Source organism: Procambarus clarkii, chromosome 54 (assembly GCF_040958095.1).
Source record: "Procambarus clarkii isolate CNS0578487 chromosome 54, FALCON_Pclarkii_2.0, whole genome shotgun sequence".
Taxonomy (NCBI): domain Eukaryota; kingdom Metazoa; phylum Arthropoda; class Malacostraca; order Decapoda; family Cambaridae; genus Procambarus; species Procambarus clarkii.
This window is the reverse complement of record NC_091203.1, coordinates 12,155,912-12,169,492: the sequence shown is the minus strand read 5'-3', so window position 1 is coordinate 12,169,492 and position 13,581 is coordinate 12,155,912. Positions and strand designations below refer to the sequence as shown.

Sequence of the window (13,581 nt, the reverse complement as noted above, 5' to 3'; positions counted from 1 at the left end):
TTATTAAATACGTGCATATGTGACATACTAAACATACTAGTTACCTTGGAAAACTTCACAGAAAACACCGACCTTGGCTAACCTTCTTAGTATGTTAAGATAAGCATCTTATTGCTTCGTAATTACAATTATTACTTAACCTATACCTATAATAGGTTAAGTAATAATTGCAATTACGAAGCAACAAGATGTTTATCTTAACATACTAAGAAGGTTAGGTATGGTCGGTGTTTTCTATGAAGCTTTTCAAGGTACACTAGGTATATTAAGTATGTCACATATGCACGTATTTAATAAGTCAATATTGACTATACGAAAGTGTGATAACGGGTTGAGGGGAAACATATGGTAGGGAGAGGCAACATGGCGGCGATATGAAATAGAAAAATGCTTCAGGCATGTGGAGGAATGGGAGCGTGTCAGAGAGAGAGGGAGATTATTAGTAGTGTAAACGGGGCCTATTGGGTGCTAGTTTGATTGTTTCGACATCACCTCGTAGGTCCACTAAAACTTTCCGTGAATAACGTCGACCATACCTCGTAGGCCTACTAAAATACTCGATTAATGATGTCAACAGGACCTCGTAGCCCACTAAATATTCCGGGAATGACGTGGACAGCACCTCGTAGGCGTACTAAAATATTCCGTGAATGACGTCGAAAGCACCTCGTAGGCCCACTAAAATATTTCGTGAATGACGTCGACAGCACCCGGTAGGCCTGTAAAATTTTATGTGAATAACATTGAAAACCAATCGTAGGCCCGTTAAAATATTCAATGAATGACGTCATCAGCAACTCACTATATTCTTTTGTGAATAACGCCGACAGCACCCTATTGGCCCACTAAAATATTCCGTGAATGACATCGACAACACCTTGTAGGCCCACTAAAATATTTCGTGAATGACATCAACATCACCTCTTAGGGCCTACTAAATATTCCGTGAATGATGTCGTCAGCAGCTCGAAGACGTATTAAAATATTCCGTGAATGACGTCGACAGCACCCCGTAGGTCTGTTAAATATTCTGTGAATGACGTCGAGAGCTACTCGTTGGCCTGCTAAAATATTCCATGAATGATGTCGACAGCACCTCACTATATTCGCTGGTGAAAAACGTCGACAGCACCCTATAGGCCCACTGAAATGTTCCGTAAATGACGTCGACAGCACCCCATAGGCCTGTTAAATATTCCGCGAATGACGTCGACATCATTTCGTATTCCAATAAAATATTTCGTGAATGACGTCGACATCACCTCATAGGTGCACTAAAATATTCCGTGAATGACGTCGACAGCACCCTCTAGGCTCACTAAAATACTGCAAAACAAATGGACTGCTGATTTAATACAGCCCCAATAAACAATACAACCATCTGCAAAAAACAAACTTTGTATACAAATTTACATGCCACAATGAAGGATGTCATACCCGATCTAATATTGGCATGACCACCACAAAGCTTCCGAGAAGAATGACCTGCCGTCAACAAGCTGGAGCCCCTGGAAACCATATTACGAAAACTCCCTTTTGGCTTCCTTACTCCACTCCACCTCCACTTCTACTTACCAACACTCACTGTTGGCTTCCTTACCAACATTCCATGTTGGCTTACATATCAATATTCCCTGTTGACTTTCTTACCAACACACCTTTTTTAGCTTCCTTATAGCACTCCCCCCAGTGTGCTTCCTTATAGCACTCCCCCCAGTTGGCTTCCTTACTACAACTCAACCTGTTGGCTTCCTAATCAGCACTCCCTTTTGGCTTCCTTTGAAACACTCCCTGTAGGCTTCCTTACCAACACAATTCCGGTTGGCTTCTTTACCAACACGCCCTATAGGTTTCCTTACTAACATTCCCTGCATGCTTCCTTACCAAAACTTCCCCCTTTAGGCTTCCTTACCAACACTCTCCCAATTGACCCTATCAACACTCAATCTGTTAGCTTCTTTACCAAACTCCCTGTTGACTTCTTTACCAACACTTTTTTATTATTAACATCTTTATTGACAAAATTTAATTACAGTTTTGCCTAATCTGAAGATTTCAATTAAGTCTTATTAAATTAAGGATAATGCTGGTATTCACTGTCATACAGGACAGAGGGTCATACACACGACAATAGGTCTAAATTGTATGCTGAAGCAGATATATAATATCATGATTACAGTCATTGTTTTAATGTATGAATATGTAAAATCAACTTTCTATTGTGCACTGCCACACAAGGCAGAGATGGGTTTATAAGAGATGCATCCTAAAAAATTAAATAAAATTGTTCTTCATTCTTAAAATACCCAAGCAAATTTTGAATAAATTGTTACGATGTCGTCCAGTAAACCAGATTAAATGAAATAGTTACACAGTTGGTGGTACAATAGGCCAGGAGGTCTAAAATCTTTTACGGCTTCACATACAACAATATTGTGTTCTAATGAATGTATTAAAGGTTTGTCATTGAGTTTAGAATCTGAATATTCTGGTAGTGGCTCAGCCTGACTAACCTGCCAGATATGCCTGTACATAAGGCGAATTCGCGTAATGACTACATCAAATTGCCTGGTCCGGTTACTGTGCTGACCATACAAATACCTATTATTACAAAAGTTGCCATATCTTTTAATACTGCAGCTTTCAAGTCACTGGGCATTTCTTAGTTCTTATAAATCTTAATTAATTTCTTTAATTTGTATGTTTCTAATAATTGCATTAGATAATCCAAAGTCATAATCAGTTTTTTTCATTCCTGCAAGCGTCATTAGCCAGTTGATATACAAAGTTATGTTTTCCAACTCCTACATGGGATGGGATCCACACCAATTTTATACAATAGTTATTATCATCGGCAAAAATTACATTGCATATAATATTACAAGCTACTTCAGACATAAATTGTGATGAGTTATTTAAGGACTGCAGAACACTTTTAGAATCACAGAATATCACTCCACCACCATTGAGCTTAATGTAGTCAGTGGCCAGATAAATACCAATAGCTTAGTCTGTGTCGTGCTTGACCAGTTTGTCCAATCTCTGTGTACTAGACATGATAATTTCATTCCCATTATATATTGCACATGCACAAACTGTTCTACCAGTGCCTAATTGCACAGAGCCATCATTAAAGGCATAGGATTCAGTTGATTTGAGATTTTGAAGAAGACTGTCAATAGCTTTTAATGTTATACATCTCATATTTTCAGTGTTATACATATCTTTGATATTGATGTGGGTATAATGAAAAGAGACCTGAACATCTTTCCAAAGGCGAATATAGTGAACATTTTTATCAGGATTAAGAGGCACATCCAGTTTCATAAGAATAATGGCACATCCACTGAGCCACACACAGTAACGAGTTTTTTTGCGGCGGATTCAGGGAAGTCAAAATTGTTTAGAATGGATCGGGATTTAATATGAATAGAGCTGGGGGACCATTATTTTTTAAAGTTTAATAAATAAAAAATAAACAATAATTAACAAAAAATTATTTTAGCTTTCTTTGTAAATCTCATTAAAGTGTATTACCATATTCGCCAGAATATCTAGAATATACTATAAACTACTTTCAACGTCTAACACTAGTTGGTATGGCGTTATGTTTAAGGCATTTAAACCGCAGATAGGATATTAAAACTCCAACATGAGATTACTTGACAACCACTAAACATATTTCAGTCTTGAGCATACTCAAGGACCAAGGTCAAATATTCGCGCACATATTGAATATTGTGAGACGCCTTTTGGTGTATATGTCATACTTGCTATGATTAACACGATATTGTAAAAGGTGCATTCTCTTAACGAGAAGTAAAACATATTCATATATTTAATATTTGACATTTAACAAGGGAATTTTAATTATTAACTTAAAAGAAAATCTTATATTAAAATAAGGATTTTATTATATATTGAATTATTTAATATAATAAAGAAATAAGAAACAATAATAATTATATATTTCTCAGTGGAACGTCATTATAACCTCGAGTTACAATTCAAGGACTCAGGACTCTCCCGTATAAAAGCCCCGGCATCACTGCTGCAAGACACACTCGCTCAGCTGTGGCCACAGCTAACCAACGTTCAGTCATGAAGCTCTTGGTAAGTTGCACTAACAATCGGACTCTCTGATATTGGTTCATATTTATTATAATGCATTATATTTAATATCAAGGAAAGTGGTGGTATTTTTAAAGAATATTTCGTATACGAGAACTGCAATACAGTACTTTACTGCAAAATATTATATGACTATACGTGTAATTTTTCATATTTAGGTGTTTGTGATCCTGGCGGCGGCCGCTTGCGCTTCTGTGATTGAGAGCGAGATGCGGAGCCCAGTTACGTGACGAGCAATTACGGTAGTGCTTACCCACCATACAGTCACCGTTACCACAATGGAAAGAGGTCTGCCGAGCCAGAGCCTGAACCGTCATACCCAATTTACTCTTACGACTCACGACTTGGTTATGGCCGAAATTACAACAAGAGGTCTGCCGAACCAAAGACTGAACCATCGTATCCTGTCTACTACGCTCCTCGTCACGTTTATATCCGCCATTTCTACAAGAGATCTGCCGAACCAGAGCCTGAACCGTCGTATCCTGTCTACTACGCTCCCCGTCACGGTTATGGCCCCCATTTCTACAAGAGGTCTGCAGATCCTGAACCATCCTACTCAGTCTTATCCTATTACGGTTACCGGCCAGGCAACGCTTATAGCCACCACCTTTACTAGACTTCTGCTAATCCAAATGACACCATCTATACCTACATTAAGGCCTACGAGACACCAAAGCATCTCAACAATAATTTTTCAGAATATGATGCCTACATTACAAACAATTGCAAAGATCCCATTCATCGCCAGGATTACTACACTATGATATCCATGAGCTGAATTATAAATTTAATTATACAACAAGATCAGTGTTGCTTTGACGATTGTTATGTTCTACAACAAAGAAATATATCTATATAATGACTTTAAGTCTATTATTAATTATCATTTGTATCATAAATATCAAAGTGGTAATATGATGCTAATGCGATTCAGTGTGTTAATTGTTTGTTGACATTGGCTAGGATGCTTAATATTCTAAGTAATTATAATTGATTTATTTATAATTAATAACAATAGTTTAATAATTAATCATAGTGTCATTGGGAACTGCTGCCGTGGAATTGCCGCCCGACATTTTCATGATCTGCTATGGTGTAATGGTTAGTGTACTGGCTAGCTTCCTGGTTAGCCTGAGTTCAATTCACACATAGAAGAAGAAGAGTTTTTGTGTTATATATAACTTGAAATTCATATATGTGTGTGATAAAATATGGGCTCGAGTTTTCCCCTAGCAAATATAATTGAGTTGGGAGTACATATGTCTGATCTGTCACCAGTAGCTAGTGTCATTGGGAGCTGTTGTCGGGGAATTGCAGTTCTTTTATTGATCTGTTTTGGAATTTGACTACAGATTCTCTGCATAGCAGAGAAGCTGATGTCCATCAACTAATTTAGTTTATACACACACACACACGCGCACGCGCGCGCGCACACACACACACACACACACACACACACACACACACACACACACACACACACACACACATACATACACACACACACACACACACACACACACACACACACACACACACACACACACACACACACACACACACACACACACACACACACACACACACACACACACACACACACATACACACACACACACGCACACACACACACACACATGCAAAAATTGTGACGATGCAAAAATTATGAGGAGGATTGAAACATAGGATGATAGTAGGAGGCTACAAGATGACCTAGATAGACTGAGTGAATGGTCCAACAAATGGCTGTTGAAGTTCAACCCGAGTAAATGCAAAGTAATAAAGTAGGCAGTGGAAACAGGAGCCCTGACACAGGATACAGAATAGGAGATGAAGTACTTAATGAAACAAACAGAGAGAAAGATCTAGGAGTTGATATCACACCAAACCTGTCTCCTGAAGCCCACATAAAGAGCATAACGTCTGCGGCATATGCGAGACTGGCTAACATCAGAACGGCGTTCAGGAACCTGTGTAAGGAATCATTCAGAATCTTGTACACCACATATGTAAGACCAATCCTGGAGCATGCGGCCCCAGCATGGAGCCCGTACCTTGTCAAGCACACGACGAAGCTGGAAAAAGTCCAAAGGTATGCTACTAGACTAGTCCCAGAACTAAGAGGCATGAGTTATGAGGAAAGGCTGCGGGAAATGCACCTTACGACACTGGAAGATAGAAGATTAAGGGGGGACATGATCACAACCTACAAAATCCTCAGGGGAATCGACCGGGTAAACAAGGATGAACTATTCAACACTGGAGGGATGCGAACAAGGGGACACAGGTGGAAACTGAGTACCCAAATGAGCCACAGAGACATTAGACATCAAAGAACGATGGGCAAAGAACGATGTCATCATGTTGGTTGTGTTACGTTACAAGGTTATAAGGGTGAGAGTGATGGGGGCTCGAAAAATTGACATTAGTCTTCCATCCTCTGGTGCGCTGCGAGTCTAAGTGAAATGAAAAAAGATATGTGAACAACGGTGGCAGGAGAAAGGAATTGATGTTACTTTTCTCCCCAACTATTAAATGATCTGAATAGAGAGAGAGAAACCACTGACTGCTATGTGTATCCCATGCAGTTGTGTTTACAACAAATTATGATTTGCTATAATAATAAGATTGAAGACCAGCTTATGACTCTCGATATTCTTAAAAAATGCTATTTGAGCAAATAATGATGATACCATGTTGGTCATGTTGCGATACAAGGTTACACATATGACCAGAAATAATACTAAATGCTTTGCACAGAACATCTGGTCTGGGAAGGGTGAAGTAATGCTTAATGGTTTGGGTTTGGATGGGGGGGTGGTAGGGGGGTAGGGGTTTGGTGGGGGTTAATGGGGAGAGGGTAAGGTCATCCCAGTACCTCGTCCATCTCACTACGCCTTAAACCACCACGAAGGTTAGACCCCTAACGAGACGGATTGCTGTTTCACTCATTCAGGAGTCTTGAACATTCTGTGACATTGTCTTGCTATGATAACGCCGTTGTGTGTTATAAGGTCTGCACAGCAGTAATGGGTGTAGGAACAAGAGGTGAAGGAGATTGAGTAGACACGCATACATTTCAATGATATTTATTTGGGCCAGCAGATGTTGCGATTACAGTTAACAAGAACAATTTGTAGGTAGAGATCACGTCTCCCGTGACAATATGTTGACTTATATTGAATTTTGTAACTAGCTCGTCATGATTGTAACTTGCTTAGCTACAAGTGAATTGTGGGGTTCAGTCCTGGACTCCTTTATGCATCTCTGCAAGCCTTTACTGCCCATATAACTGCCTTGTGTGAGATTGGACTGTTTAGCAACATGTAGGTAGTTCTTGATGGAATTTGTATGTTGTGCTCATGGCACGCCTTTGCTATGTCCCAGTGTGAGTGTCAGGAGAGAGAGAGAGAGAGAGAGAGAGAGAGAGAGAGAGAGAGAGAGAGAGAGAGAGAGAGAGAGAGAGAGAGAGAGAGAGAGAGAGAGAGAGAGAGAGAGAGAGAGAGAGAGAGAGAGAGAGAGAGAGAGAGAGAGAGAGAGAGAGAGAGAGAGAGAGAGAGAGAGAGAGAGAGAGAGAGAGAGAGAGAGAGAGAGAGTGAGAGAGAGAGAGAAAGAGAGATGGTACACCTCAGGCTCGCTCCCCGCCAAAAAATGTTTCCCTCTTTTAGTAAACGCTAACCTACTGACTTTGACTGAGTTTACTAAGTGATGTGGCATGTGGTGACACTTCTCAGGTCGATGTGACGGTATGTGGTCCTGGTCTGTACCACTCTAGAAGGTAAGTGGGGGGGGGGGGGAGAGGGGTGCCCCACTTTAGAAGGTAATGGAGGGGAGGGAGAGGGGGGCCCCTGATGGTATGGGGTGAGGAGGGGATGAGGGGTGGGAGTGATTGACGATGACAGGTGTGGACCTGCCGGCAGTAGTAAGAACGTCGCTCCTTAACGAATCCGCAGTGTTGGGAGAGGCCTGTTGGGGTGAACATCTCCAGACCACTCTGAAGACATTGAAAAACGATTAAGGTAATGGACAACATCCCTCCTGCTGCAGCTCTCATCTCCTCCTGGACTCTGCTCTCTCCTACCCTCCTCTCACTTCCGGCTGTGTGCATAACTCAAAGAAAACCACAAAACCACAACTGGCCCTAAACACTCTCCAGCCAAGTGGAAGCTCCCCTCACCCTTCCCTCACCCTCCCTCACCCATCCCCCACCCCAAACAACATATCCGCCTATGTTGGAACCCCTCACACCTACACACAGCCTCTACATAGCTTACTTACTATCATCTTTTTAATCAAAACTATTATCTACATGCAGGATTAAGTCTACGGCAAACACACATACATATTCATTTACTATTATCATCATATTCTCAAATTCCTTACTATACCACATTCCACATAGCCCACATACTCTCCTACACCCCCAACAACATAACCCTCCATCTTTCCTGACCGCATACCCAAACACCGGACGCTCACACGCGTCCGACACACGCCAAACTTCCGGGAAAATTCCCCCAAACCCTTTGGCCACATGGTGCGCGCGGTTCTAGTTGCAGGGATCCCACCTGGCCAGATGGTGCGCGTCGTTCTAGTCGCAGGGGTCCCACCTGGCCAGATGCTGTGCATCGTTCTATTCGCAGGGGTCCCACCTGGCCAGATGGCGCGCGTCGCTCTAGTCGCAGGGGTCCCACCTGGCCAGATGGTGCGCGTCGCTCTAGTCTCAATTTACGCTACTCACGGAGTTGTATATTTGAGATATTGAGACCTACTTTAAATTAATTATTTTAAGTCACTCAGTACACCTTATGCTCACCCCGAGCAAGCACGCCTAGGTGAGTTTGAAAAGATGTCTTTATGACGGGGTTGGTCGCCTGTCCTCTCCACTCCCTGGTATCAATGTTGTCTCCACGTGCTACTGGTTGTCTCCACGTGCTCCTGGTATAACATTCGTTCCTTTCTTCCTCACTGGTCGTCAGCCACTATGTGCACTTATTATACGATCCTAAACGGTGCACACACTTTGGGGGATCAATCACTATGTATGCTACAATCCGCTTCACAACACATCACTCAGCAAGCAAATCGTAAGTCCTGGCTAGGCTGGGTGGCTAGGCTGACCCATCGGTACACACTGATCTTGCCACTCGACCTTATTTTTGCTTTCTTAATTGCTCTACCGCTGTAGGAGCTCACTATACACTTGATCACTGAGTTTGCGTACACTCCTGTGACAAATAACTATGTTTCTTGTCTCCGTAACACTTCAATGTCTCGAGATAATTGATGTTATCCACGGACCGGACACCACGTGTGACTCTCTCCAGACAGGCGAACGATCTCTGTGTGTGTGTACTCACCTAATTGTGCTTGTGGGGTTGAGCTTTGGCTCTTTGGTCTCGCCTCTCAACCGTCATTCAACTGGTGTACAGATTCCTGAGCCTACTGGGCTCTATCATATCTACATTTGAAACTGTGTATGGAGACAGCCTACACCACATCACTTCCTAGTGCATTTCATTTACTAACTACTCTGACACTGAAAAAGTTCTTTCTGATGTCTCTGTGGCTCATTTGGGTACTCAGCTTCCACCTGTGTCCCCTTGTTCGTGTCCCTCCAGTGTTGAATAGTTCATCCTTGTTTACCCGGTCGATTCTCCTGAGGATTTTGTAGGTTGTGATCATGTCCCCCCTTACTCTTCTGTCTTCCAGTGTCGTAAGGTGCATTTCCCGCAGCCTTTCCTCATAACTCATGTCTCTTAGTTCTGGGACTAGTCTAGTAGCATACCTTTGGACTTTTTCCAGCTTCGTCTTGTGCTTAACAAGGTACGGGCTCCATGCTGGGGCCGCATACTCCAGGATTGGTCTTACATATGTGGTGTACAAGATTCTGAATGATTCCTTACACAGGTTCCTGAACGCCGTTCTGATGTTAGCCAGTCTCGCATATGCCGCAGACGTTATTCTCTTTAATTGGGCTTCAGGAGACAGGTTTGGTGTGATATCAACTCCTAGATCTTTCTCTCTGTCTGTTTCATTAAGTACTTCGTCTCCTATTCTGTATCCTGTGTCTGGCCTCCTGTTTCCACTGCCTAGTTTTATTACTTTGCATTTACTCAGGTTGAACTTAAACAGCCATTTATTGGACTATTCACTCAGTCTATCTAGGTCATCTTGTAGCCTCCTACTATCATCCTATGTTTCAATCCTCCTCATAATTTTTGCATCTTCACAATTTTTGCGTGTGTGTGTGTGTGTGTGTGTAAACTAAATTAGTTGATGGACTTCAGCTTCTCTGCTATGCAGAGAATCTGTAGTCAAATTCCTAAACAGATCAATAAAAGAACTGCTTGTCGGGCGGCAATTCCCCGACAACAGCTCCCAATGACACTAGCTACTGGTGACAGATCAGACATACGTACTCCCAACTCAATTATATTCGCTAGGGGAAAACTCGAGCCCATATTTTATCACACATATACATGAACTTCAAGTTATATATAACACAAAAACTTTCTTCTAAGTGAGAATTGAACTCAGGCTAACCAGGAAGCTAGCCAGTACACTAACCATTACACCTTAGCAGATCATGAAAATGTCGGACGGCAATTCCACGGCAGCAGTTCCCAATGACGCTATGATAAATTATTAAACTATTGTTATTAATTATAAATAAATCAATTATAACTATTTATAATATTAAGCATCCTAACCAATGTCAACAAACCAGTAACACACTGAATCGCATTAGCATCATATTACCACTTCGATATTAATGATACAAATGATAATTAATAATAGACTTAAAATCATTTTATAGATATATTTCTTTGTTGTAGAACATAACAATCGTCAAAGCAACACTGATCTTGTTGTATAATTAAATTTATAATTCAGCTCATGGATATCATAGTGTTAGTAATCCTGGCGATGAATGGGATCTTTGCAATTGTTTGTAGTGAAGGCCTCATATTCTGAATAATTATTGTTGAGATGGTTTGGTTTCTCGTAGGCCTAAATGTAGGTATAGATGGTGTCATTTGGATTAGCAGAAGTCTAGTAAAAGTGGTGGCTATAAGCGTTGAGTGGCCGGTAACCGTAATTAGAGAAGACTGAGTAGGATGGTTCAGGATCTGCAGACCTCTTGTAGAAATGGGGGCCATAACCGTGACGGGGAGCGTAGTAGACAGGATACGACGGTTCAGGCTCTGGTTCGGCAGATCTCTTGTAGAAATGGCGGATATAAACGTGACGAGGAGCGTAGTAGACAGGATACGATGGTTCAGGCTTTGGTTCGGCAGACCTCTTGTTGTAATGGCGGCCATAACCAAGTCGTGAGTCGTAAGAGTAAATTGGGTATGACGGTTCAGGCTCTGGCTCGGCAGACCTCTTTCCATTGTGGTAACGGTTACTGTATGCTGGGTAAGCACTACCGTAATTGCTCGTCACGTAACTGGGCTCCGCATCTCGCTTCTCAATCACAGAAGCGCAAGCGGCTGCCGCCAGGATCACAAACACCTAAATATGAAAAATTACACATATAGTCATATAATATTTTGCAGTAAAGTACTGTATTGCAGTTCTCGTATACGAAATATTCTTTAAAAATACCACCACTTTCCTTGATATTAAATATAATGCATTATAATAAATATAAACCAATATTAGAGAGTCCGATTGTTAGTGCAACTTACCAAGAGCTTCATGACTGAACGTTGGTTAGCTGTGGCCACAGCTGAGTGAGTGTGTCTTGCAGCAGTGATGCCGGGGCTTTTATACGGGAGAGTCCTGAGTCCTTGAATTGTAACTCGAGGTTATAATGACGTTCCACTGAGAAATATAAAATTATTATTGTTTCTTATTTCTTTATTATATTAAATAATTAAATATATAATAAAATCCTTATTTTAATATAAGGTTTTCTTTTAAGTTAATAATTAAAATTCCCATGTTAAATGTCAAATATTAAATATATGAATATGTTTTACTTCTCGTTAAGAGAATGCACCTTTTACAATTTCGTGTTAATCATAGCAAGTATTACATATACACCAAAAGGCGTCTCACAATATTCAATATGTGCACGAATATTTGACCTTGGTCCTTGAGTATGCTCACGACTGAAATATGTTTAGTGGTTGTCAGGTAATCTCATGTTGGAGTTTTAATAACCTATCTGCGGTTTAAATGCCTTAAACATAACGCCAGACCAACTAGTGCTAGACGTTGTAAGTAGTTTATAGTATATTCTAGATATTCTGGCGAATTTGGGAATACACTTTAATGAGATTTACAAAGAAAGCTAAAATAATTTTTTGTTAATTCCTGTTTATTTTTTATTTATTAAACTTTATAAAATAATGGTCCCTCCTGCTCCATTCATATTAAATTCAGATCCATTCTAAACAATTTTGACTTCCCTGAATCCGCCGCAAAAAAACTCGTTACTTTGTGTGGCTCAGTGGATGTGCCATTATTCTTATGAAACTGGATGTGCCTCTTAATCCTGATAAAAATGTTCACTATATTCCCCCTTGGAAAGATGTTCAGGTCTCTTTTCATTATATCCACATCAATATCAAAAATATGTATAACACTGAAAATATGAGATGTATAACATTAAAAGCTATTGACAGTCTTCTTCAAAATCTCAAATCAACTGAATCCTATGCCTTTAATAATGGCTCTGTGCAATTAGGCACTGGTAGAACAGTTTGTGCATGTGTAATATATAATGGGAATGAAATGATCATCTCTAGTACACAGAGATTGGACAACTGGTCAAGCACGACACGGACTGAGCTATTGGGTATTTATCTGGCCACTGACTACATTAAGCTCAATGGTGGTGGAGTGATATTCTGTGATTCTAAAAGTTTTCTGCAGTCCTTAAATAACCCATCACAATTTATGTCTGAAGTAGCTTGTAATATTAAATGTAATGTAATTTTTGCCGATGATAATAACTATTGTATAAAATTGGTGTGGATCCCATCCCATGTAGGAGTTGGAAAACATAACTTTGTATATCAACTGGCTAATGACGCTTGCAGAAATGAAAAAACTGATTATGACTTTGGATTATCTAATGCAATTATTAGAAACATACAAATTAAAGAAATTAATTAAGATTTATAAGAACTAAGAAATGCCCAGTGACTTGAAAGCTGCAGTATTAAAAGATATGGCAACTTTTGTAATAATAGGTATTTGTATGGTCAGCACAGTAACCGGACCAGGCAATTTGATGTAGTCATTACGCGAATTCGCCTTATCTATAGGCATATCTGGCAGGTTAGTCAGGCTGAGCCACTACCAGAATATTCAGATTCTAAACTCAGTGACAAACCTTTAATACATTCATTAGAACACAATATTATTGTATGTGAAGCCGTAAACGATTTTAGACCTCCTGGCCTATTGTACCACCAACTGTGTTACTATTTC

General features: G+C 40.5%; 1 protein-coding gene and 1 long non-coding RNA gene across 2 annotated transcripts; one reads left to right on the top strand and one right to left on the bottom strand.

The window, feature by feature from the left end:
• The first annotated feature begins 4,071 nt into the window (after positions 1-4,071).
• Positions 4,072-4,997, top strand: LOC123771395 (uncharacterized). Its single transcript, XR_006774472.2, has 2 exons — positions 4,072-4,113; positions 4,290-4,997. It is a non-coding gene; the product is annotated as an uncharacterized lncRNA (long non-coding RNA).
• Positions 4,998-10,942: 5,945 nt separating this feature from the next.
• Positions 10,943-11,965, bottom strand: LOC123771396 (adhesive plaque matrix protein-like). Its single transcript, XM_045763903.2, has 2 exons — positions 11,829-11,965; positions 10,943-11,652 (listed from the first exon to the last, which is right to left on the bottom strand). The coding sequence occupies exons 1-2, from the start codon at positions 11,838-11,840 to the stop codon at positions 11,191-11,193; spliced, it is 474 nt and encodes a 157-aa protein (XP_045619859.1). The 5' UTR covers positions 11,841-11,965; the 3' UTR covers positions 10,943-11,190.
• Positions 11,966-13,581: the final 1,616 nt, after the last annotated feature.